The following is a 27365-nucleotide window of genomic DNA, read 5'->3' as shown; positions in this document are numbered from 1 at the left end:
CCGGCAACGTCTGGAGATAGCACACTTGGAATATAACTGGGCTGCTACTCGGTCGAACCGAGGTATAGTCCGATCGGATCACACGTCTTTTTAGAGACGGTGTTCTTTGTTGGACTGCTCAAAGCTGTAAAGTATGCTCCTTCCATCTGACTGTCTGTCTGTAAGTCGGTAGGTATGTACATCGGCCTGTCTGTTGGTTTAATAAAATTGATTTATTATCAAACAAGCAAGGGATGGTTGACACACAGTGACAACAAGAGACAGGGAAACAAGTGCAGCGCCCGTTTAAACAAAACTAACACAGCCCTAAGGCTAGCAGTTACAGAGGCTTACAGAAACACACAAACAATTTAAAGTTTTAAGAAAGAAATATTAACACAGAAAGTATTTACAGTTGGTTGCAACGGAAATATCAACATGCAACGGAAGCAAGTGTACAGCAGTGTACGCTAGAAGAATGCATCATTTTGCGGCACAAGGGTATTGTTCATGTCACAATGAATACAGTGGCACAATGACAACCAATTCTAACAACCAATTACCCATTTTAAAACAAATATCCGTAATACCACAAATCTGAAAAACTCACCTAAATAATAACCCGTTTTTTCGACACCCCTACAAATCGGTAGACCGAGGTCGCACAAACATTTCCTTACCCAAGAGGGCAAACTCACCGTCTAGAAAGGTGGCGAGGTTTGTGTTTTAGAAATCCGAAACAATTCCACTGCATACGTCTTCTGTGCCTATATATTTACCCTTGAATCGAAAAGTAGAAGAATCTTGGCACGGAATGATTATATCGGCCTATCTTTTCCCAAGGATAAATATGGAAATCTACTTCATATCTCAACAATTTTGAGCAAAAAAAGTTGATGCATATTTGAGGTAATGTCTCAATGAACAACTGGCACTCGCAGCGTTATTTAAATTGAAAATAAATGTCTGGTGTATATTGGCGATAGCAAATAGTAACAGGCGTTCTAGACAACATTTTGACCGAAAATACAAAAAGAACTTGTAAACCTAGTTGCATTGCTCGAAGTTCAACAGTTACGAAAGATTCCGCTAGGTGTTTCCAACCTTGGAACGCGGGAAAATTGAATTAATTTCAGCAAACATCCTCCGTTTTTATCGTGGTAGAAGAGAAAATGGATGAGAAGAGCGTTAGATGTGCGCGCGGTAAAGAAAAGATGCGTTGAGGGGCCAGAAGTGGCTGAGTACCATTGTGTTTCGACAGTTTCTCCGAAGTGAGCAGTTAAGCTACAATATATCTTGGTTTATTCTTTAAATGCGGCCTCATTTTATTGACCGGAAAATGACCACTGCTTCAGCTCCAACAACAACCACACAAAGTAGCTTTTTTGCAAAATGAGGCAATAATATTTGCGCCGCATTCAATCGTCGTGCTGATCTCATGACATCATTTTATTTTTTTATTCACAAAAATAAAACACTCACAGTTCATAAAACGTTAACCACAACTCTTGGTTATAAATAGTCCAGCGCATGCTTCTAGCAAACGGGGGACCATGTATAACCGTTTGGCTTGGTAGAGACTGCTAAGCCGATGGATGATGCCGCGGCTGTCGTTCGACGTTGGCGCTGGGTGTGACCGCATCGCTGTAGCCACAATGAACGCCTCATTCCGTTTTGTGCTGCATTAGGAGCTACACTACTTGTGCCGGCCGGTGTGGACCTGAGGCTTACGCATACCCGAAATTCGCATTTATATTTATGTTCTCGTTTGGAGCGTAAATGCACTTCGCAGACTATAGGCTTAATTCATTCACATATGCCGCTTTTACTCTTTGTGGGTTAGCAACTCTGTGTATTTACCTCGTATGAAACTAAAAATCCCCCCACTAAACATTGCCGAATACACAATTGCAAGTATATGCTACGCTTTCTTGGCACTTGGGGTCCCAGTAGCCGTTCCACCGCTAGACGCACTGCAAGTAGGCGTTCTTCGATTTTTTTTTTAGCGAGCTGATTGTAGAGTGGCGTTACGACTAAGGTCGCTGCGCAACGCCACCCCGTTACAAAGAGAAAGCCGCTAAGCATCATCATCATCGTCACATTCACTCAGTAAGCCATATAAAGCTTGCACATTAAAATGTAATTATCAAGCGTACTCCAGTGATCCACTTTTAGGTGAGAGTGAGGCTGCTCTATGAAGATTGTTCATTAAACTTGGGGTCTGAAAATGTGCCACATCGGCCCTCGCGTTTGCGATACACCTGTTTAGAAGAAGCGCAAGCTGGTATCTGGCGGCATTTGTGAAAGCATCGGCGCTTCTGTCAACAATGGATAGCAAATTTTAGATGTTACAGCATGTACCGTCTTTATTTGCAGAGGTTAGCCATTTCTTCTTAATTCTCCATAGAAAGCACGAGCACCCTGAACGACTATTATAGTTTAGACACCCATGTTTCTTCATATGTGTAATTTTTGCAGCAGCGACATGGTCATTCCTGCAGCTTAAATGGGAAGCGGGGCATTTCCTATGATGGCAGTGGCCCCACTGGGCTGCCTTTGTCTTCTACGGCAGACAGTAGTGGTCTCGCTTGTGGTGCCAGACGCGGAAAGCATTCTTTTGCTTCCGCGTACTCCATATACGAGCACAAGATGTGTACGTCTGGAAGAAGTCCAAAAATGAATAGGGGCAAGTAGCACCGATCAAACGCTTTGAAAATAAGGGTTCACTCTGTTTATGTAAGGCGAGGAAACGCAGAAGTGGTTTGCTAGCACCGGAAGCGGTATTTCTTGGGAGCAACTGCAAGGGTCAAGTTCTCCCCGCTGCCGGTAATTTTCCTCCTTTTTGGGGGGCCCATCCGCTTTATTATCAATGCCGCGATTGTTTGGAAGACTTCGTCCACATTTGTTGCATTCTTGGCACTGGTCTCCATGAACGGAATGCCAAGCTGTTTCGCAAACCTCTGAAAGAAAGCGAAACATTCATATTGCCATTTTACTCGATGAGTCTTCAAGGGCATTTTGCCTAATTAATATAGAAATATGACGACCAGTGTTAATTTATGCAACAGCTTAGGTACGATGCACTTCAAACTGGAGAAGATGAACATTCAGAAACGGCTTCACGCAATTATTTACTTTTGGGGTAAAGATGTGCTTTACTTGGCAATGAAATTAGGTAGTTCCTATGCGTCTTGAGAATTAATTATGGCAAATTATTGCAAACGTACCGACAGCAAAAAACTTGAGGCTGTATTAACAAGAATTGGTCATTTTTTTCGGTGTAGTGACATGCCAATATTCTTAAAAGAATCATAATCCCGGCATATGCGTCAGCACACGGCATGTTGAAAAAGCTCTGCGAACTTATTGTAATTAATAATAAGTACTTCACCAGCAGGAGGGCTGCAGACTGGTATGCTGCTATTTGGGCTACGACAAAACTTCCACGGCGTTTGTAGAAAAGGATTGCACTTTTTTAGAAACTACAGAAATGCAAGAACAAAGATCCTTCCGTTTTCCGTTAACAAGACCTAAACCCTGTTAATATTGTCACTGTTTTGTCGCCCAACACCTAGAAACTTTACTACGTCAGAACTCAAAATTTATATAGTATTTCGAAGTCATTTCTCTTGGATGTTATTTGGAATGCGGGAGCTTGGGAGCGCTCTTGGACATCGGCCCGTTGGAACAAGCTTTGTGCTAGAATGGATGCCTCAGTCGTTTTTTTATGTACAATAAATGCTTTCTTTTGGTAGAATCGGTGCAAAACAACCTCCAGCGCCAATTTTCTGGGGTCCAACAAGTTCTATCTTCGTGTTTATGCACGTCGCTGGTATCCCAAGTAGGCTAATTAACAGCAAGACGTTCGATGCGAACACGGAAGAGCTACACTGCACGTCGTCGTGGGTGCTTATCATTTCCAGTTAACCTCACCGACTATGTAATTGGAATAAGTAACTGAACATTTCGGACTCTGATCTGACAGGTTTGCTGCTTTGTCTGGACAATTCACGCTGGGACTCGCCAAGTTAGCTTACCTAGGGGCTGATCACAACCAACAGGTAAAGAATAAAATAGCAATGCACTTACAAATACAAATTATCGCATCTGGTTCAGGCCTGAGCGGCTGTCTTTAAAGCACATGTGCCCTACGGTAGCGGGGTCAGCAATACAGAAGAGTGTCCCAACACTCTATGGGCGGACAGGTTGAATCGGGAAATGTGTTACGGTAGGACAGTGAGGAGTGAGGGTAACTTAGCCGTATCATTAGACCCACCTTCTGTAGTAAATCACATGTGCCGGGATTAAGCAACGTTGCAAAGACAAGTGAAGGTTTTAAGGTGCTGAACAGCCCGCGTATTTCTTGCTACCGATGCATTGAGGGTAGGAATGAAGGGCTCCGAGGTGGGTTTCCTGATCTAGATGAAGATTTAAGGTAATGGCGTAAGTTTAATAATTTTCAAATGGGTCGCAACCGCTGTGATCAAGCCAAGCAGGAGTAGGGAAGTAATTCTGCGGAGCCCTTAAGTCGACATTCGACCGCTAAGGGCGAAGCGATTGCGGCCTGGCCTAGCAGTTGGTGATACAGCGCTTGGAGTTCTGTTTACTTCATTGAGGTTTTACGTGGTGTTTTCCGAGAAATGTCTACCCAACTACCCGTCGATGGTGCGATAATTTAAGAAACATTTCTACCGCTACACTTTGTTTAGTCCCCTCCCCTATCGTTTCCTTGTCTTCTAGTGCGAATTCCTTCGACAGACAGACCGGCAACCCTTCACGCAACAACTTACGCAGAATCACAGCGAGCCGTTGTTTTACCAAACGACGAGAGAGTTCCACCATGGAGACAGGACAACAAGACAGAATTACAGTTCTCTGTAGTTGGGGTGCCCCTTTTCTACTCACCGGCGGTCACGATTCCATGCCGAGTGATATGACGTCACCGAACGCACGCTGAGTTAACTCCTATTCCACCGCTCGCCACATGCTGAGGTAGTGTAGTTGCACCTCACTCGCGGCTACCCCTCAGGAGACAGGGGTTTGAATCATCATCATCACCAGCCTATCTACGCCCACTGCAGGGCAAAGGCCTCTCCCATTATTCTCCAATTACCTCGGTCCTGTGCCAACTGTGACCAATTTATCCCCGCAAACTTCTTGATCTCATCTGTCCATCTAACTTTCTGCCGCCCCCTGCAACGCTTGCCTTCTCTAGGGATCCACTCTGTTACCCTTAATGACCAGCGGTTATCTTGCCTTCGCATTACATGCCCTGCCCACGTCCATTCCTTCTTCTTAATTTCTACTAATATGCCTTTAACACTAGTTTGCTCCCTGACCCACTCCGCTCTCTTCTTGTCCCTTGATGTTACACCTATCATTTTCCGCTCCATTGCCCGCTGAGTCGTTCTCAATTTAAGTCGAACCCTCTTAGTGAGCCTCCAAGTTTCTGCCCCGTAGGTGAGTACCGGTAAGATGCAGCTGTAATACACTTTCTTCTTCAGCGACAATGGTAGTCTGCTATTCATTATCTGAGAATGTCTGCCATATGCACCCCACCCCATTCTGATCCTTCTAATTATCTCTGCCTCATGGTTGGGATCTGGGGTCACAACTTGGCCTAAGTAGATATATTCGCTTGCCACTTCCACTGCCTCGCCGCCTATCTCAAACTGCTGTGCTGTCCCGAGGTTATTGATCATTACTTTAGTTTTCTGCATATTAATTTTCAGGCCCACGGTTCTACTCTGTTCGCCCAGTGCGGAAAGCATGCTGTGCAATTCGTCCCCCGAGTTACTGAGCAAGGCAACGTCATCAGCAAATCTGAGGTTACTGAGGTATTCTCCGTTAACCCTTACTGCCACCTGTTCCCAATCCAACGTTCTGAATACTTCGTGTAAGCATGCTGTGAATAACATTGGACAGATCGTGTCTCCTTGTCTGACACCCTTCCTTATAGGTATTTTACTGCTCTCCCTATGGAGGATGATGGTAGCTGTACACCCATTGTAGATATCCTCTAGTATTCTTACATAATTCTCATCTAACCCCTGGTTCCGTAATGCCTGAATGACTGCTAGGGTTTCGAGTGAGTCAAATGTTTTCTCAAAATCTATGAAGGCTATATATAGGAGTTCAGTATACTCAGCGCACTTCTCTATCACCTGATTGATCGTGTGAATATGGTCCATTGTTGAATAACCTTTACGGAACCTTGCTTGTTCTTTAGGTTGACTGAGATCTAAGGTTGCAGAGATTCGGTTAGCGATTACCTTGGTAAATACCTTGTAGACGACTGACAGTAAGCTGATCGGCCTGTAATTTTTCAAGTCCTTCATGTCGCCTTTCTTATGGATTAGGACGATGTTCGCGTTCTTCCAAGATTCCGGTGCAATTGCAGTCATTAGGCATTGCATATACAGGTTTGCCAGTTTTTCAAGTACAATTTCGCCGCCATCCTTCAAGAGGTCGGCTGTTATCTGGTCCTCACCAGGTGCTTTGCCCCCTTTCATTTCTTTCAAAGCCTTCCTTACTTCTTCGGTCGTTACTGGTGGGATGTCTATCTCCTCTGAACTACTGTCTCGTTCGGCATTATCCTGTATGTCCCGGCTACTGTACAGATCCTTATAGAACTCCTCGGCCACTCTGACTATTTTATCCCTATTTGTGATGACATTGCCTTGGTTATCCTTAAGTGCAAACATCTGATTTTTCCCCACGCCAAGACGTCTCTTCACTGCTTGCAGGCTAACTCCGTTCTTTACAGCGTATTCGATCCTATCCATATTATACTTCCGTATGTCAGCTGTCTTGCGCTTATTGATTAATTTCGAGAGCTCGGCTAGTTCTATTCTGTCAGCTGCGGTAGAGATTCTTATGGTTTGCCGTTTCCTGATTAGATCTTTCGTCTCCTGTGAAAGTTTACCAGTATCCTGTCTAGCCATAGTGCCCCCTACTTCTACTGCACACTCCGTGAGAATGCGTGTAAGGTTGTCGCTGGCTTCCTGTGTCGTAAGCTCGGCTTCCTCATTAAGGGCGGAATATTGGTACTGCAGCGCGATCCTGAATTCTTCTACTTTGCGTCTTACTGTTAGCTCATTTATCAGATTCTTTCGTATTAGCTTGTTGCGGTCCCTCCTCAAATCTAGCCTAATTCGAGATCTTACCATACGGTGGTCACTACACCTTACCGTTCTGAGCACTTCCACATCCTGCACGACGCCAGGGTTATCGCATAGAATGAAGTCTATTTTATTTTTGTGCTCCCCATTCGGGCTCCTCCAGGTCCACTTCCGACTCTCCCGTTTACAGAAGAAGGTATTCATTATGCGTAGGTTATTCCGTTCTGCAAACTCAACTAGGAGGTCCCCCCTGCTATTTCTACAGCCCAGACCATACTTCCCAACTGCCTTGTCTCCAGCCTGATTCTTGCCTACTTTAGCATTGAAGTCCCCCATAACTACGGTATGCTGTGTTTTTTCTTTAGCCATTGCCGATTCTACATCTTCATAGAATCGTTCCACTACTTGGTCGTCGTGGCTGGATGTGGGCGCGTAGCCCTGCACCACCTTGAGCTTGTACCTCTTATTGAGCCTAATTACAAGACCTGCTGCCCTTTCGTTAATGCTATAGTATTCGTCTATGTTGCCAGCTATGCTTTCATTGACTAGAAATCCCACTCCCAGTTCTCTTCTGTCCTCTAGACCACGGTAACATAGGACGTGCCCATTTTTCAGCACCGTAAGGGCTTCGCCTGCCCTTCTAACCTCGCTAAGCCCTATTACATCCCATTTAATGCCCTCTAATTTCTCGAACAACACCTCGAGACTAGCTTCGCTAGATAAGGTTCGCGCGTTAAACATTGCCAGGTTCAGATTCCATTGCCGGCCTGTCCGGATCCAGGGATTCTTAGCACCCTCTGCTGCGTCCCAGGTCTGACCGCCGCCGTGGTCAGTTGCTTCGCAGCCGCTGGGGACTGAGGGCCGAGTGTTAATTGGCGTATTCATGGGAGGTTTGAATCATACGTGAAATCAAATTTGTGTGATTTACCGTTTACTGTGACAGCTCTTTTTAGTACCACTCACTAAAAAAACGTTGTTTCGCACAGTGTGAGAGTTGTGAATATCACTTTTAATTTGTGCAAGCCTAAGATCCCACTCCCGTCTACCATGGTGAGCCTCTGTACGACTCCTACGGGGACACCAAATCGACCATGAATAAGGTAAGAGCGAAGTAGACAGTAGTGATGGCACCACCGCAACAGCAAGAAGAAACAAGAAGGCTAACGTGCTGTTCAAATCCTTCGAGAGTAGATAGACTTCTTAGTTTGCAGTGAGTAAAAAGATGAAGATAAGGAACACATTCTTCAGGGAAATGAAATAACGCTGAATCAATGTAAAAAGGCTGCAACGTGAAAATGAAGCCCGAATCGACTTGACGATTTGTGACAATTGAGTCACCGTGCAAAGTGCTGATGTTCAAAGAATGCAATTGTAAGAGCAGTGACAACAGGAGCGTAAAGAGCGGAATTGGGGGCGGTAGAAAAAAGGAAAGGGTGAGGTAAGGTAAAATACGCAACCCGAACCCGCGTCAGTAAAAGAGTGAGGACAAGAATACTGAATACCCACTCAGAACAAATTCGCGGTCTTAACCGCAAATTTGTGGGCACGGTGGGCACAGTGGGCACGGTGGGCCTTGCGCAAGCATGGCTCTGACCAAGCCATTCTTCTTTTTCGTGCATGGCTTCTTGCTCCCCGTTCTTCAAACCGCAGCACACAGCAGCCAGCCTTGCAGCGCCATCCCACCACCCTTGCACCAACTTCAGCTGCAGCAGGAACCTCCCCCTCCCTTCTTTCTTCTGGAATCACCTATCTCATCTGGCCCCGTGACGTCAACGGACTGTTCCCCTATAAACAGCGGCCTCAGCACTTCATCTTCAGTGGGCATGGTGGGTCTTGCGCAAGCATGGCTCTGACCAAGCCTTTCTTCTTTTTCGTGAAGGTTAGTTGAATTCATAGCTCTGTTATAAGTGACTGCCGTTGTCTTGTAGTTCTGCCGTGCCCACGGAAATGCTGGTTTATTGCGTATGAATGTTTTCTTATGCTCCGGTTATTGCTCTGCGGTGATGTTGAGCTGAATCCCGGCCCTACCAACCAGGAGCTGTTGTCTAAAATTCTGGATGGACAAAATCTTCTGCGTAGTGAACTAGCCGACCTTACGTGCAAAACGGAAAGAATGATTGCTGAACTCAAGACTCGTTTCACTGCGATAGAAGAGCACATGACAGAACTCAAACTAAAAACCGCTTGACTAAATGACCATGAAAACACAATCAAGAGGTAGAAAGACTCAATGAGCTTCCAGACTCGCAAACTTCCTGACCTGGAAGACCGAAGCAGACGATCTAATCTGGTAGTTTTTGGTGTCCCTGAACCTCCCAACGAAACAGAATCCGATTTAAAAAGAAAAGTTATTACTGAAATTTTTTTAAAGAAGTTAGGCGTAGTCTGTGAATGTGTTGGTCGGATTCACAGACTCGGTAAACACATTGGTAATAGGCCTGTCATCTTGTTCTTTCAAAACTTCAACGAAAAGATGAACGTCTTAAAAAATGCTTCCAACTTAAAAGGTACCAAAATATTTGTTCAAAATGACTACTCAGCACACACTCCAGAAAAGAAAGCTGCTATGGGAAAGCGCTAAATCAGATAAGCTGGAGGGAAAGAAAGTAGGTCTGTTTCATGATAAGTTAAAAATAGGCGATGATTGCTACATATGGAATGAAACAACAAATGAGCGACAAAAGCTTCCACCTTTGAAAGTTCACTCTAGACCCGTCAATCATGGAGTTTCCGCCACGTCTCCTGTAACAGAACCTGCGCGCGCATCCCGCAGCGCTGCTTCGAGTGTATCCAGTGATCACAGTTCATCTTGACCGGCTCGTTCCAAATGTATCAGATTGCTTAAAGGGAAGCTGAAGCGCTTTCCAAAAAATTTGAGTTAGATTAACAGCTATATAGTTTCTTGCGCGCTGATTCCGAATAACACATTGCAATTTATTGTACATGAGTCCAAGTGGCATTTATCTTGCAAAAAGCGCGGCCCCGTTTGAAAGACGCGCGCTTTTCGTCTTTTGACGCCCCTGATTGGTTGCGCCCGTCATGACGTCAAAGGAGGACACCCTTCGGCCGCGCGGGTTGTCGGAAGCATTGCGAACGATCGCACGGTTGCCTTTGCGGCAATTTAGCTTGCATTTTAATTTTCGCACATGACTGGAAGTTTGTTTTATAATTTCCCGTGCTGTTGGTTCAATTATCTCGGAGCTTAAATTTGCTTTACACTCAGAGAACCCCAAAGCAGTGACTGTGACGTCGACTAGTGGGTTCCATCAAAATATTTTTGAATTAGGCAACCAGCATAGGGGGATTTTATACCTTAAGTTAATATTAGGTACTGCCTTAACTGTTTCTTATTATACACAAAACCATTTATGCCGAAGATTAATGGGCGTTTTATAAACAATCTACCAGCGAAAAGCACGTACCTGCACTGCGCGAAAAAATAGCGTTCATGCGCTGTAAACATATTTGCGAGACACATCTTGCCGGTACACGCATAAACCAACAAGCAGACTCTGCTTCCGCATTTCCTCTGTTCGTTGTCGCCCACCTCAGCCCCGTTACTCATCCCCGTACAGACCCACACGCGCGCGCCATTTCGGCAGCGGCGCTACGGCGCCTCCGCGATTGCTAGCAGCACTTCGATGAGTGGCGTCTTACTGCTTCACATGCATTTATTCTGAAAACACTGCAGCATACTAGTGCCTGCTCAGCATTATTGGCTGTAGTAGGGCTTGATTTTCGCTTGTGCGCTGCGCATTCTGCTACAATATTACGGCCACCTCGTTATAATTAACAGACCAGTCGGACAAGGCAGTTACGTTGTAGTTACGTTACTTTAGGTAACAATCACCAAATGTTTGTGATAATGAATCATTGGCCTGTTTCAGCATTTCAAGATTTAAGCATTTATCGCGCTAGTCGGACAGAGGCCGTATATTTACTCTTCGCTCCTAATTTTTTTAGTATCATCATTATATACATCACCGACTATCACTAGAGCACACTTGAGGTTCAGTGACAACAAGTGCTCGCCAGGTTATAATATGCAGCCACACGGAATCTTGGGCAAAAAATTAGGCCCCCACAGTCAACACAAATTATAGCACGGTGGTGGTTCGGAGTGGTGTGTTTTTTTTTTAAATTCCAGACAAACATCACCTCATCGTGACATGTATACTTGCAAAATAGGTAATCCGGTTGTCTTGGTTCTTTTAATTTGTAGGAATACTGTTTACCTCTTCGCCGGGAGAGAACTTCTATCAGGATTGGCCCCTTGTTTTAGTTTCGCCAAAAAATTGTTTTTTTGAACACTGTCCTGAGCCCATAGGGAAAGAAAACCGACGCGTTTAACGAAACAAGTATTTCGTGAACATATGTGACTTGGTTTCTGGAATGGAACGAAACATCCCCGGCCAAAGTACAGCAGTATTCCCCATCCTTCCTAATTCTAGGATCTAATGTGAACATTCACGTCCGTCGCATCAAAAAAAAAAAAAAAAGAGCCGCATTGGAGCGGTTTACAAAGTATTTAATGCAGTGTAGTATATTCTCTGTCATCAAGCACAGCCACCTCGGCTGTCGCTTCCGTATGTTATCAAGCATCCCGGCGTGGCATTATTCTGCTTAGGAATACGGCATGATAACGTATGCCTCGTTTGGCGTTCGTGCATACTTTTTGAACACGAAAATTGTACAAACGAGTGCTATCAACCACAACAACAACAAGTATCATTCCCAAGGAAACACGGCGAAAAGAGCATGGCCGAGGCGGCCGATCCGGCCGGAAGTCCAGGTATGACGTTTTTCAGCAGGTTTTCGCCCGCGCTCTTCGGTCTTCCGGCATCGCGCGGCGAGATGGGGGCGGGGCATGGGGCCACTTTTGTTTGCTCATTGCGCCGCTTCTATTGGATGTATTGCGAAAATATTTCGTACACATAAACTATTCAATGTGTACTTGCTGCTAGTCAACTTTTTCTTTTAATTCTAAAACCGCTTCACCTTCCCTTTAATATCAACACGCGCAGCGTCGAAATAAGACTGAGCTGCTTAAATCCCTCCTATTATCTCATGACCCGCACATTGTAGTTTTAACGGAAACCTGGATTCACGACGGCATTCACGATGATGATTTAATACCTCCGACATTCAATAATTTCCGTAGAGATCGGCTAACCCGTGGTGGCGGTGTCGCAGTCATTGTTAAACCCTGAGTTGAGGCTACTGCTCTTCCTCAAGCTGAGGATAGTGAAAGTCTTTTCCTGAGGATAAAACTTTTTGGGAATGTTTTCATATTATGGGCCATTTACAGACCTCCGGAATCAGCGCCTGGCTTCTTGTTGAATTTACAGTCACATATGGCCCAATATAATCACCAGAAATTAATTATTGCCGGGGATTTTAACCTCCGAAGCATTGATTGGGATTGCTTGAGGTCAGGCGCTGACGCCCTTACTTCTAACAACGCAAATGTAATTTTTGATATACTGCTGCAGCACAATCTCGTTAAAGCTGTATGTCAACCGACGCGTTTTGCCGCCAATTCATGTTCCCTAATTGATCTTGTTTTTCTCCCGCGTTCCATCAATCAATACGAAGTTTCGGTAGAGCCTGGTTTATCTGACCATAGCATCTTCTCTGTAACCTTCTTTCTGTGCTGTAAGCATATGACTAAGCCATGCAGTATTAAGAAACTTAGATTTCGCACGCGCTAATGATGTGGCACTTCTTGATTACCTCAGTGCACAACTTGTTAAATTTGATCATGATGATGTCTCTGTACTTTGGAACTCCTTCAAAAGCATGTGTTATTTTTTCCTAGATCATTTCATACCCACCAAAACCAAGACAACTAACAAATTCACCCCCTGCGTCAATCGAAAGATAATTCACTTAAAGCGCAAAGCCAAGCGCTTGCAATCTAAGCGTTGTGCCCCTTCTCAACTTCATCAAGTCCGCTCTGCGCTTGCGCAAGAGATCCGTCAGGCCAAGAGTTTTTATTTCAATACTACTATGCCCAATTTCATAACAGAGGACCCCCAGAAATTTTGGAGCTTTATCAGCGAACGTAAAAGGAAGATTCATAAGATTTCGCACAACGGATCATTGTTAGATAATCCCTCGGATATTGCTTGCCAGTTTAACCAATACTTTCACAGCGTCTTTTCTAGCCCTGGTGTACATCCTCCAATTACTTCCAGTTCCCCAGATATTAACGTGGTGTCTTACGATGGCGTTCTTAACATGCTCCTCAATTTAAAACTAAAATCTTCTCCAGGACCCGATGGTTTACCCAACGCTTTCTTGCGTCGTTATGCTGAACCCTTAGCCAATTGTCTCGTTATTGTTTTTCAGGCGTCCATTAGATCTGCTATTATACCTCAGGATGTTAAAGTGGCGCGGGTTGTTCCTATCATTAAAAAAGGTGACCCTCTTTCTTTCACTAATTATCGTCCAATTTTTATTCTGTCGTCCTCATGGAAACTTCTAGAGCATATAGTAGCAACTCTTATCTTAATTTTCTTGACGAACACCAGATTCTATCTCCACTGCAACATGGTTTTAGGAACGGCTTTTCAACCACAACTCAATTATGTTAAATTTTTCATTCTTTTGCTTTAAGTCTTGATGATGGTGGGCAGGTAGATGTAATTTTTTTAGACTTCACCAAAGCGTTTGATTTAGTACCGCATCATAAATTAATTCACAAACTGCATCTCATCGGGCTTCCTTCTTTTCTTGTAGCATGGGTTTCGGATTATTTATCTTATTGAAGTCAATATGTAGACATTGATGGTTCTGTTTCTAGTACTCTTCCAGTCACCTCCGGAGTCCCACAGGGTAGCGTTCTTGGCACCTTACTTTTCCTAATTTACTGTAATGATATTGTCTCAGTAATCAAAGAACCCGTTCATATTCGACTTTTCGCCGACGATTGCGTTATCTTTAATAATATTATCTCTATTAGTGACCAGGAAGCTCTAAACTCCTCTCTTACTGCAATCCTCTCCTGGAGCCTTGAATGGGGCATGGTACTAAACCCGGATAAAACCGTCTTCCTCCGCATCACCAATAAACGGATTCCTCACCAATTTTCGTACTCTCTTGCAGGAAATCCCTTAAACCAAGTTCAGGAATACAAATATTTGGGCATAACTTTAACAAATAATTTAAGCTGGAACTCGCATGTTACTAACGTTTCTTCCTCTTCCTTTCGTAAATTATGTTTAGTTCGGCATAAGCTTCGAGACGCTCCAACTAATGTTCAACTACTTGCATACAGAACGCTAATTAGGCCTAAACTAGAATATGCTTGCGCTGTTTGGGACCCTCACACATCAAAGAATATTGACTTATTAGAAAAGATCCAAAGGAGAGCTATTTGGTTTGTTTATTCAAAATTTCGTCGCACAGATTCTGTTTCCGAGCTCATGCGTGACAACGGAATTCCAACCTTGCAGTCCAGAAGACAGTTTTTACGCCTTAATTTATTGTATTCATTTTATCAACGCAAACTTGCTTTAGACTGCAGTTCTTTCTTGAAACCCCTTGCCACTCGCCCTACTCGTCATTCCCATTCTCTGTCCTTAACCCCAATGTTCGCCTCCGCCAATCTGTTTAAATTTTCCTTTTTTCCCCGCACAATTAATGATTGGAACAATACACCCGAAAATTGTCTAAATTCTCTTGGTTCATTTTAGGCAAATGTTTAGTTGTGAATTTGTAGTTGCGTCTAGCGTTCACTGTTTTATACTTCAGTTCTTCTTTCTGCTCTTTGCTGTTTACTGTTTGTATTTGGTTGATACTGTTACCACATTATGCCCCTCCTGCTTGGGCCTACATGGCCTGCAGTATGTTCTTAAATAAAAAAAATAAATAAATACTAAATAAATAAGTGCACATGGCGTAAAAACACTGAATGAAAACCAAACGATAATAATCACAGGGTGCAATAGTCGTTGGAAGAGGAGGACATAAAACGCAACCGGTCAACTATCTCAGAACAAAAACCTTATCCTGAAAGGGGGGAATGTAAAGTGTCAAATACCGCAGAGAGAACCCAGTCGTGGAGCTACCGAAATTATTTCACGCATTTAGGATAAGTCCACTGGTGCCTGCGATATTGCGAAGATTCAAGATAACTCTAACAGGAAGATTGGTGTCCCCTAAAAACATCTTCATACTCGCATATACAAAATGTCTCCAGAAAAGTGATAAAAATATGAAAGTATGGCTAATAGCAGGTTAGCAACGTCAACAATGCTCTCGCAGGCTAGGGAGTCGAAACAATGATAATGCGCATGCCAGAAAGCCAGCCGGTCATTTAGCAGCCACTGTTAAACGTACACTGAAGAGAATTTGTCATACTTCTGTTTGTGTTTATGTTGTATTAACGGACTGAAAGAAACACACGTGTCATCGTGTATCCGGTATATGAAGCAGTCTTTAATATATAAAGCATGAAAAAAAAGAATGCCCTGCGATTTATGCGCCGGCAGTAACAGCTACAACAGTAACGCGCAGTGGCGCGTTTTCATCTTAACATGTGACTGTCCGATGTCCAAGTCATTAAACTTCATTCATACGCACTCGCAAGTGTGTCAATTCTAGTTTTTCCTCTTGTAAGGATTCCATACTGTTGGCAACTACAATATGTGTCGGAATGTAGTGCCGGTTTATTTTTGTAGAATTGTTCAAATCAGTTTTGGTTTGCCTCGGTGCAAAATGGCCCTACCTTATGGCATTATCTGTGCTCGGGCATTATGGATACTCCAGGAAGTGCTAGTTCCCGATATGTCCTAGTAGTGATTCTGAAATGGGCCTAATAAACCTCCTAGAACCGATTCTGGGGCGAAAACTTTTCATGGAATTACGAAGGATCAGCAGAAGCGTATGCATCTTGTAAAAGTGGGATGAAATACTGGGAGGCGTACGTTTTGCTCACACTTTCTCAGCTGGCCTGTCTCCTGTTTGCTGCACCGGGCCACAAAAGGCCCGTGGAAACAAGGCGGACGATTCCCCAATTAAAACATAAAGCCGCCAGGGATTTGAGCCCGCACAGGGCGAAAACGCCTGCTTATAGCTCCAAACCATTGACGTATTAAAACATACGGGCCTTTTAAATTATTTACACGGAATGTACATCTGCAAGGCCCACCACGACATTTCTCTGTTTAATTTTTCGACTGTAGCATTACGATCTGCTAAGCGCAGCATCCTTTCATAAAGCTTGTTCAGTAGGCTTCCTCCTAACAACCGCAAGTATCTGATCATCGGCGAATGCGTTCCTGCAGCCAGCAAAAGTCATGGAAATGTGTGGTGTGCTTGATATGCTTGTTCACCTTGCGAAAAAGTGCATCTCCTACCTTAGATGTACAGTTTACAAAACAATTATCCTTTAATTGTAATTCCCAAATACCTATACTAACTTTGCTGACTCTTGTGCTGCCTCTTCTTGGCATTTTGTTTTCTACAAGCGTACCTCACCAAAAGGCATAGGCGGCTAGCAACTCTAATGAAGGGAAGTCAGTGAAAGATCCTAAGCATTTATACCGGTTGCATGTTTATAACTTTATACCGGGTGGAGCAACCTTGCCTTCATCTGCTTTAGTAATCTACGTACTTAAATCTACGTACAAATTTAAAAATCAAGTCATTATCTTCAGGGCACAAATCTTGTCGGGGCTCAGCTTTAACTGAGCGAATCAATTGCGACGACTCGCCAGCGGACGGCCGACTGACTTTGTAGAACCGTTGGCAAGCAGCGCAGCAGGCGCAGTCAAGCCAATTCCGTTCTATTAAGCAAGGCACGAAGCATCACAGACAATCGACAATGAAGATGCAGAAAGAAGGACAGCCGTTTTTAATTGATTTTTTTCTACTAAATTGGTGTACGTAAATACATCCAGAGCACTTGAAACGTGACTTAGCGACTTCAAACTAATTTCCGCAAATAATGCCGCAATGTTTACAGATCACCTTAGTATCCCTTTTTTAATTGAGATTGCTTGTGCAGTCGCTGCTGTGCGCGGGACACCAGCCGCGTGCATTGTTCGGACGGCCCGTCTTTGCAGCCGTACTTTTCAAAAAATCACCTTAGCTCCTTAGCTCCTTAGCTCCTTGGGGTAAAGGTCAGCCGAGCTGGATTGGGGAAGGTTGGGGAATGGATTCAATAAAGTTTTTTCTCTCTCTCTCTCTTTCTCTCTCTGCGGTAAAAGTTAGGGTAATCGAACTGAATGTTGTTTGAGGCACTGCAGGTGGTAATGCATGTTCAAATAAAAATACATGGCTGGTTGCATTTGGAAAAGGAAAATCTTTGGAACCACCAACAGCCTTATTCATAACTCACTTCTTGCACAGTTTGATGAACAAGTAATGTGTGTTTACGGTTGCAATAACATTTTTAACACAGATGACAGCATTAGCTTCTCAGAAAAAATTTCCATCAGTGACATTTTGGTGTTCCAATGGCTGCCATGAGCCCTCTTACTGCTAACCGTTCCTGACAATCACGGTAACAACAACGTTCAGTCCCATGTTGGAATTCAGGTATACAATAAAGAGGGCCTTTCAAGCTAGCGTGAGCCCATTCTTGCACGTGCCTGCACAACTGGTTTTATACTTCAGCTGACTGAAGTTTACACCAAAGAAAGGCTCCATAACAAATTTTGGCAACTTTCATTTCTGTTGCCACTCAAGTGAAATTTGCGTTGCGCTTGATAAAAAGTCGGGCAGCTTTACCAAATCGTCACTTGCCTGTGCTGTCCTTTCGTCGACACGCTTTTTGTCGGTGAGATCACATTTGGTGCCCACGAGGATTTTGTCGGCGTCCTCCCGGGCGTAAGCATCGATTTCTTGTATCCACATTTCCAAGTTAGAAAATGACTCCTGCAACGTTGAGATGATGTGCAAGAGCACAAACTGTCTCCACTTTGTAGCAGCACCAAAAACATCATACTTGCGGCCGGTCACAATTCTCCGCCTCATCATGCGCACCTTATCTTAGCATCTCAGTGACAGTCATACTAAAATGTTTCCTGCTGTTTCCTCTGCATGGCGAGGCTGCGCAAAACCTCCGTGATATATGTTCTACGTCACCTCTACGTGCTACCTGAAAAAAGTAGACGTCCAGACTACTAGACCAGAAGCTTACGCACGTTGGTACCCACGATGCCACACTCTCAATCCCGGCTACTTGCCGATCCAGCCCAATATGCCGTACCCCTACCAGAATGCCTCATCTACCAGATAGGGGCGCAGAGAATGTCCAACCACTCTTTTTTGAGCTAACTGCGGAGACGGGCTTTGCTACTTGCATTACGACTTATTCAATAATTACCACTCTGTAAGTACTCCTCTGGGTCGCAGTACACGTCCGGAACACGCGTTTTTAGCCGAAGACTACAACCCATTATTTATGCCTGTGTGTTACACATGAATATTCTTCTAGCTGTGGGAACTCAGAAGTTCCTTGTTCCTATGCCTATTGGGATACTTCCAGTTTAAAAGTCACCAAGAGCACAAAATTACCGCATTTTCATTCCAATCCTGTTTTCCGGGGGTTCTCTAAGAAATGTGCCATTACTGCGAGCATTATAAGGTATCTATTTTTTTATTAGATCTGTCATTTTCAAGCCGTCCATAGGCAATTCTGTTGACTGCCTTTCGGCCATTTTGTGTGTCATGAATGCCAGATCTACGACCTAAATTGCTAACTAATGCTCTCTCATTATAAAACCCTGAGGTTACCTCACATACGCCTGTTGCATATGGTACATTTTGGAAGAGATAGCTTCATCGCCTACCACTTTTATTTAGACAAAAATGGTATTTGTACAAAATGCCCTAACCATTTTCTTCTAGATATTTCCTTTGTGGACGCCCACTTTTGAAGCTAGAAGAACGACCATAATGTATAAGTCTACCGGCGTACTTTCGTATCGTGTTCATTGTAGCGTTCAGTGCATGAAGGGCGTTGGGAACTTTTATGGCTTTTGGAACTCCACGTTCTTCCGCCTATTGACGTATGTTTGCACTTCTAGAAAGGAGCTTTCACCACATGCTGTACATGTATATCTCCTCCGGTTTTGCGCACATCCCCGTTCATGATGATGATGATGATTTGAGTTTAATTGGCAAGGCCAACAAAGGCAAAGAGAGCCAAAGACAAAGTTATTTGGTGAGGACAGATGTGCAATTAAATACTAAATTGCCCAGTAAAAACAAAATTGAACCGAATGCATGAGAATGGATATTGTATAGGGCCAGTGTGATTATGCATGTTATGAAAGAAGCCGTAGAAACTTGACGCCTGATAAAAACTGAAAAACACGCTTGTTAGAAAACATCGGGTTGTTGGCCAAGAAATGTGATGAGTGTAGCGGGATGTGTTGTCTGTGCAGTTCAGGAAAATATTTGCGTCGTGTGCTGTCGAGTGCCTTGCATTGAATAAGTACGTGAACTACGGGTAGGGTCCCTCCGCTCCTGCTGCACTGGGGTCTAGAAGATCCCGTGAGCAGAAACGCGTGCGTTGTGTACGTGTGCCCTATCCGTAGCCTAGCCAAGGTGACTTCCGTGTGTCTGTTGCGTGTGTCGGTGGTGTATGTTCCCAAGCGTGGTTTATAACGTGTAACTTGTTGTCTGTCTGTTCACTCCAGTGTGTGTGCCATGTTCTACGCAAGTGTTGTCTCATGTGTAGCTTGGGGTCTGTATATGGTACCGTTGTTATGTATACAGTATTCCCGACTACAGCAGCAGCGGCTCTCTCGTCTGCCAACTCGTTGTTAGCGGTCCCAGCGTGTCACATCCCGGTTCCAGCGGTTCTACTTCAATGAAGCCGTGCCATTTTCTTTCCCCAGTGAGCCTTTCTCGCTGTTGTGCAATTCTCCCCCTTCTAACAGCGCTGCTGTTTAAGCTGGTGATTGGGCCGGCCAACGTTCGCAGAAAATGAGCGCCGTGCGTTGTTATCATCACGTGCGCTGGCACAGCTTCTTACCGCAGCTTCGCCTCGCCGTGATCGAGCGCGACAGTGTCGCCAACTGTTGCAGGCGCGATACAACTGGCACATGGACGGTTTTGGAAACGCGTCGCGGGGTGGCTCGCTTTATCCCTTGTTTGAAGGAGTGGGGCACTTTTGACGGTACAAAGAGAAGAATCAATTCCAAAATGAAAGAAGGCAAAAGGCCGCGAAACAATAGCATTGATCAAAATTCCTAATTGGTGTCCCACATTCCAGGCCACATAAGTAGAAGGCTGGCCGCCGCACGAGTTCTAAACTTTTGACCAAACGCTAGCCTCGCAGCGCTCAACGCTTGTCCTGGAGCTTCACCGCAAACCCGGAACGCATGCGTTGATTCTACATGCTTAAATCACCTAGTGTTCAATGCACTTTGGGAGGCTAAAGATGACGCCACGCAGAAAACCTGACCGCGTCTCGAAGCATAACCACGCAGAAAACTTGGCAGAGTCTCCAAGCATAACCACGCGTAAGCTTAGCCGAACAAAGAATAAGCTAGGTGGTGCCGCTAAGTCTCGCCGTCTGCGCAGTGCTCCAGCCACTAGTGCAAAGCTGCGCCAAAGTTTTTGTCCTAACACCTCGCCTTTGAATTTTCTCGGAGATTAGTTCGGCATGCGTAGTTCAGAAGGAACAGTATTACCTGCTTTCTTTCTTTTTCCCGACACTCTCTTTCTCTTTTTCAAGCCCATTCTGTGTTTCCCAACAGCCAAAATTTCCCAACATTTGTCGCCCTGTTTGCGAGCTTTCAAGGAAAGTTGGCAAACCCATTCCTAAGTAAAAAAAAACCACCTGTGAATGCAGACATGGCTCTCTTTGCCTCTTTAGACGAGGAGCGTTCGCTCTCTCTCGAGACCGTCGTGCGTTGCGGTGGTCGTACAGGATGAAAGTTCACTCTAGCTTCTCTCTACCTGCGAAAGTGATGGTTACCTGGAGCACGTTCACCCAGCAGTCGCGCGACTGTAGGACAGGCAACACGTTGTATGCGTCGCTTGCCCAGAAGATGAACGCCAAAATCACTGCTCCACCGGCGGACCGACGGCGCCGCAGCCGCAAGGGGCATGAAGGCGTACTGTTGTAGAAGGGCCTCCGCCACTTCTCTCTTGTTCGGAAATTTGGTTCATAGCAATGCAGCGTTGTTGTTGAAATAGCACAGAAGAATAACGTGAAGCTGTGCTCACTGTGTGTTATGCACGTAATTTCGCGTTATCCCTAGAAGAATTGTTCGGATATGCGTTACGTCTAACGGTTTCTTCAAAATTAGAGTCCTAATTTTCAGTCACAAACATTCTATGCTTGTTTGTTGCCACGTTTAACACTTATTTATTTATTTATGTATTTATTCACAATACCCCTAAAGGCCCCTTTGAGGGGGTATTACATAGGGGGGCTACATAGCACACGTGTTGTATTAGCGCAGTAAAGCGAAAAAATAAACAAAAAGAAGCAGGAATGTTCACACTGCAAACGCAAATAAATACATTGTAAACTTAAAAAAAAGTGATAACGCAGTAATCAAAAAATTATAGCAACAAAAAAGACAGGAATATGATACAGATGGTTCAAATTCAAGCCCGACACGATGTACAACGTATCAGAAAAACAACAAAAATAAAATACAGAGCAAAAATAAAAAAATGTTCAGTGCACAATTTGAAGTACGGAAAAAAATCCAAAAAGAAGAGGAAAGTGCTAGGCTAGCTGTTGAATTAGTTAGTGGAATTTCGTGTTGCCTTTTTGAGAAGCGATATGAGCTGGTACATTATTCCATTCGACTATGGTACATGGAATGAAAGACCGGGCAAAGGCAGATGAGTGGCAATTTGTGTGTTTAACTTTGTGGGAGTGGTCTCGGCGAGGGAAAATGACTGGAGGTGGCTCGAAGAAATCATCGTGAAGTGACGCGTGGTGATACAGCTTATGGAACAGTGATAGGTGGGAAAATGGCGGCGATGTACTAGATCAGGTAGTTCGGTGTGACGTTTTAGTGCTGCGACGTTAGAATGAGGTGAGTAGTCTGAATATATGAAGCGGGCAGCCCGGTTTTGCAGAGATTCAATATCGATTACGAAGTATGCCTGATGGGGATCCCAAATGGCTGATGCATACTCAATTTTAGGACGCATTAGTGTAGTAAAGGCAAGTTTTCGAATGTCAGGAGGAGCATGTTTAGGGTTACGCTTTAGAAAACCGAAAGAGCGATTAGCAGAAGCCAGGGTGTGATTTATGTGATAATGCCATGAAAGATTGGGTTGAAGGTAAACTCCTAGATATTTATAAGTGGATACGAGGTCAATTGAACGGTTATTGAGCACGTAGGAGGCAGGAAAGCGGGAGGCACGATTAATGAAGGACAAATACTGAGCTTTAGAATGGTTTGGGGTCATTAGCCAAGATGAGCACCATGCATTGATAGCGTTAATATAAGTTTGCAAAGCTTCACGGTCATTATCGCAAGAAATTATTCGGTAAATCACACAGTCAGCAAAAATTATTATTCGGGAAGAGACACAGAATGGTAAGTCGTTAATATAGATTAAAAACAGTAGCGGTCCTAGTACGCTGCCCTGGGGGACTCCGGAAGTAACAGGTTTGAAAGAAGAGGTACAAGTGTTAGCAGACGTGAACTGTAGGCGTGATGAAAGGAAATCTTTTACCCATGATAAAATGTTAGAGTGAATGTTAAGCCGAGAACGTTTCGTGAGGAGACTATGATGAGTAACACGTTCGAAAGCTTTTGAAAAGTCAAGAAAAATGGCGTCAACTTGGGATCCATCGTCGAGAGATGAATGAATGTCATGAATGAAACCTGCGAGCTGTGTGTCACAAGAATATCCTCTGCGAAATGTATGATGTTATGATCCTCCAGGTAGCTGATAATTTGTGTGTGTATTATATGTACGAGGTGTTAACAAATGTTACTGGTTAACGAAATAGGATGATAGTTTAGGGGTGAAGAGCGTTCACGAGATTTGAAGATTGGAATTACTGTTGCAATTCACCAGTCATATGGTATGCAACCTGATGATAAGGATTGGGAAAAAAGAGCAAATAGTATGGGACAAATTCTGCATGATCCGAAGTTCTAGAAATTTTGAGTCGATTGAGTAATGAAAATATTCCAGCTTCACTGATTATTATTTCAGGCATGCTGATGTCTGGAATCGAGTTAACTTTAGGTCGTGAGGCGGTGTCTTCACACGTAAATACTGATATGAAGGCGTCGTTTAAAACCTGTGCACACTGAGACATGGGAATGGCATCATTATTACTGTCAGTGAGGATGTTGTCAGGATGGCTAAGAGGATCGGTACACGCCAAAATTTCCGTGGGTTATTTTTTAACATATATGATAAGTCATGTTTGAAAAAATGACGGCGAGTTGCTGCAAGCAGTGACTGATATTCATTACGCATCGTTTGTGCCAGCTATCGGAAAAGTGGTCTTTTTTATTGGTTCGGCAATAAAGACGTTTGTTTTTGTTATTGAGGCGTCGAAGTCACTTGTTATACCAAGGAGCGGTGTTTTCTGTTTTTATGGTGATGGTTGAGATGAACCTGCTGATTAAATTAGTAAGTGCGTTTTTGAAAATGACCCAATTATCTTCAACTGAATTCTCTATTTTAAGCGGCCTTTTGTTACGGGGGTCCCTTCCGCTTTTGTAATCACATCGCACCAAATCCCAAGCCTTTTTCTTACGGTCAATGATTCAGAGTAGTTACAAGCACCGGACGGAGACCCAGCTTCGGCCATTCAAACGTGCGCACAATGTTACCAACTCAAGTAAAAGACCTGAAGGCCATCACCACGAAGTTGAATATGTTTTTAGCCATTAGGGTGTTGTCTTTTTATGAGATAGTATTACAACGAGCAATAATTTTTTTTTCGAATTTTCTGTTTCTGGTTCTATAGCATCAAGTTTATTCCGCAACCATACTGTGCTTCTTTTTTTGAATACTCCCTAAATACTGAAATTTTGAGTCAACTCGTCCTGTTTTGGACACAGTAATGTAGCACCCGAGATAATTTGTGTATCGCAGCTCGTACAGCTTTAATTTAGCTGCAACAATTATACTTATTTCGGAAGACACAACGCGACTTTTGCAACAAAAATACAGTTGTAACGAAGTTCTTCGTTACACATAAAGTCATGTGTAGGATGTTGATGTCAATGTTATGAAGAAAAGAGGCGTTATAAATTATCTGCCCTCGAAACAAGTAATTAGCCTAAAGCCGTGAATTCTGCTTGTACCAATATCGCAAAAAATAAAAACGAATTTTGTATTTGGGGATGTAAAAGAGTTTTAGACATAATTTTCTGTTCGGAATGCGGCAACACCGCAAGATGTTTTCTGCTGCGCTAAAGTAAACTTTATTTTGTTGTGTTTAAAAACGTCGAATTGGGGTTACCTGCCACTTATTTCACGTATGAAACAGGCCATAACATGCATCCGTTGGAAGAATCATGGGTCAGCAGTAAATTGAGTGCTAAAGTTACTAAAGTGGCATGCTTAAACTTCGATCACTGTCTAAGCATTTGACAGCGTTCTCATCATTTAAAATGGGTAACTACGGAGCAAGCCAACCCGCCGTACCTATCATGAAGCGCATGTCTTCTTAAAAAAAGCGGTTGCGTGAAACAGTGCCCGTTTATAAGGTATGAAAAGGCATCTGCATCGATAACTGAAAATGCTCAACTAAACCAGAGCTGAAACATACCGGATTTGTGATGTCATAGACTATGATGATGCCATCCGCACCCCGGTAGAAACTGGATGTGAGACATTTGAACTTTTCTTGCCCCGCTGTATCCACCTGCAAGATGTATGAGGCACTTGAAGTCGCGATTAGACACACAGCTACACACCTTCACCCAGTTTTTTTTTTTTTGTTTCCGAAGCGCATCTCTGGAATTGAAGACTTTCTGCCTTCTATTCTCGGGTGCTGCCTTTTCGAAGCATTACTGAGCTATCGGGTTTCTCTGGTCTTATTAAAAACCCTTTTACCTTAAGAGTGTGCACAAAGCCGAAGTATACGTAGGCAAACACCCTCTAAAAGATAGGTATGAAATCCGTCATCGCAAGAATAGTCTGGCCGCTTTTGATGGCCTGGACCTTCTACAGCCGGTCGACTGACGGGTAACTGTGCGAAAATATAAAAAGAGCTGTCCAAAACTGACGCTTGCTGATGTAAACGCTCGTTCCTGTAGTGGGCACACCGCTCATGGCGAAACGTCCTGTAACTGAGTCCAGGTTAGAGCGGTTAGGTGTTTCCTATTTTTCGCTTGGTTCTCAAATACGTCGTCATAAATTTAGGCATGTGGAAATAACGGCGTAGCAGCCCAATTACACCGGCTTTATTTGTCAAGCAATATGCTCATCCAGACGTTCTTCAGTAAGCTTACTTACTAAGAAAGAATGAATCTATGATGGTATCTATTTGTATTTCATGCGTAATGGTTCCAGCAGCATAAAAATAAGTTACGCTAACTGGATTGCAACAATTCGCGTTACTGTGCGTTCTCGAGTTGTTAGGGCCGTGCTTGCCTGTTGGAATGCTTCCTGTTATGGCGTCCACGTCCTGTATTCTTCTGGCACCGTGGACCATTACAATCTAAGTAACTCCCGGCATGCATCTAGTAGGTTAGAAAAATGTAATATACTCTTAAAATTTACAGTGTTCAAATTCAAACTACTATTCAAAATTGATGCGGTTAGCGGCAAGAAAACATTAGCCAGAACCCATGAACATTGCGAAACTAAAAATGACAATAACTGGAATTCTGGTTAACCCGTACTTACAATTTGTAACTTCACGCTGTGGCCATCAAGCTCCAACCTCTTTATTTTCTGGTAGAAAAAAAATCGAAGCAATAACTTCCAGTTCAATACATCGGGTGAAATCACGACAAGCAATGACGTTTCAATAAAATCGTTTTTCCAGGTTAAGTTCCTTTTAATCTTGCCCGGCTTATTGTTTGAAAGAACCCTATCAAGACAGGCAGTTATTCCAGGCATTTCCAAAAAAAGCATGTGCTTGCGCGCACGTGATGTCACCGTTTTGTTCTATATAGTGAAAAGACACAAGTATTAAATCAGAGAATCGGAAGGGTATATCTTTATTCCGTAATTTTTTTGTACTTTTTCGAAGCTAAAAAAATTATGCGTTCATTTCTCTTGTAGCTCACATAATAGCGACAAACTGTGGTGGAAACAATCGCTTTTTCAGGATTGCCGAGGAAAGGACTTATAATGGTAGAATTCTGGAACGAAACCAGACATTCGCGTTTCTTTGTGTCTCCAGAAATTTATATATATATATATATATATATATATATATATATATATATATATATATATATATATATATATATATATATACAGAGAGAGAGGGAGAGACATAGGGGTTGGCATTCAAGAAAAGCTCGAGAAGCAAAGGGGAGAATGTGGCGCTGGGTACAACCCCCGCTCACAGGAAACAAAAACAACTTAACATAAATACCCCAGAAAGAAGAGGGGAGAATACCCCAGCCGGCAGCGTAGTGGTCATGGCACCAGACCGGTATTCTGGAGGGCGTGGGTTGGGATCCCACCAGGGGGAATGCACTTTATAAGCGACCCCAAACCATCCACCGCCGGCGGCGGCGGCGTTGGCGTCCGCAGTGCTCCTCTATATTTAAAAAAGAAACAGCATCCGGCGCCAGGTTTCGATCCGAGGACTTTGCGGCCGCAGCGCGACGCTCTACCGACCAAGCCACGGACGCGACACTGATATCGGTGTCAGAACGCGCCTTATATCTTTAACGCATTCAAACTACGTCGTCAGCGGCGTGCGTTGGCGACTCAGCGGCGTTATAGCGGCTTGATAACTGCGTGGTGTACACGTGATACTACAAACCCGATGGAAGAGATGGAAGAGAAGGCGGCGAGGCGGTGGGCTGCGGGGGCCGAGCGCAAGCGCCGCAAGCGGGCCGACAACCGTGCATTCGCACTTTCACATTCTCCCCCTCGGGGAAATGCGGGGGAATTTTTTTCTCCAGTTTCTTTCTTTCTTTCCAAATTCTTTATCTGTTTCAATAACCTACCACATCCTCCCCTTTGCTTTACGAGGTCTTCTTGACTACCTGCCAACCCTTATGTATGTATGTATATATATATATATATATATATATATATATATATATATATATATATATATATATATATATATATTTATATATATATATATATATAAATATATATATATATATATATATA

At 43.7% G+C, this 27365-nt stretch overlaps 1 protein-coding gene across 1 annotated transcript in view; it reads right to left on the bottom strand.

The window, feature by feature from the left end:
* Positions 1-237: 237 nt before the first annotated feature.
* The window catches only part of LOC144150159 (uncharacterized), a 72389-nt gene continuing 45261 nt past the window's right edge, over positions 238-27365 (bottom strand). The window contains exons 10-13 of the mRNA XM_077681999.1: positions 25911-25958; positions 24829-24924; positions 17853-17984; positions 238-2939 (exon numbers count right to left, since the gene is read on the bottom strand). Coding sequence (XP_077538125.1) covers positions 2745-2939; positions 17853-17984; positions 24829-24924; positions 25911-25958 — 471 coding nt within the window. The 3' untranslated portion in view covers positions 238-2744. The remainder of the gene's footprint in view (positions 2940-17852; positions 17985-24828; positions 24925-25910; positions 25959-27365) is intronic.

Source organism: Haemaphysalis longicornis, unplaced genomic scaffold, assembly GCF_048455015.1.
Source record: "Haemaphysalis longicornis isolate Haplotype H1 unplaced genomic scaffold, Haemaphysalis longicornis Haplotype H1 scaffold_8, whole genome shotgun sequence".
NCBI classification, from domain to species: domain Eukaryota; kingdom Metazoa; phylum Arthropoda; class Arachnida; order Ixodida; family Ixodidae; genus Haemaphysalis; species Haemaphysalis longicornis.
Note: the sequence above shows the minus strand (reverse complement) of the source record. Positions and strands in the feature narration are given on the sequence as shown.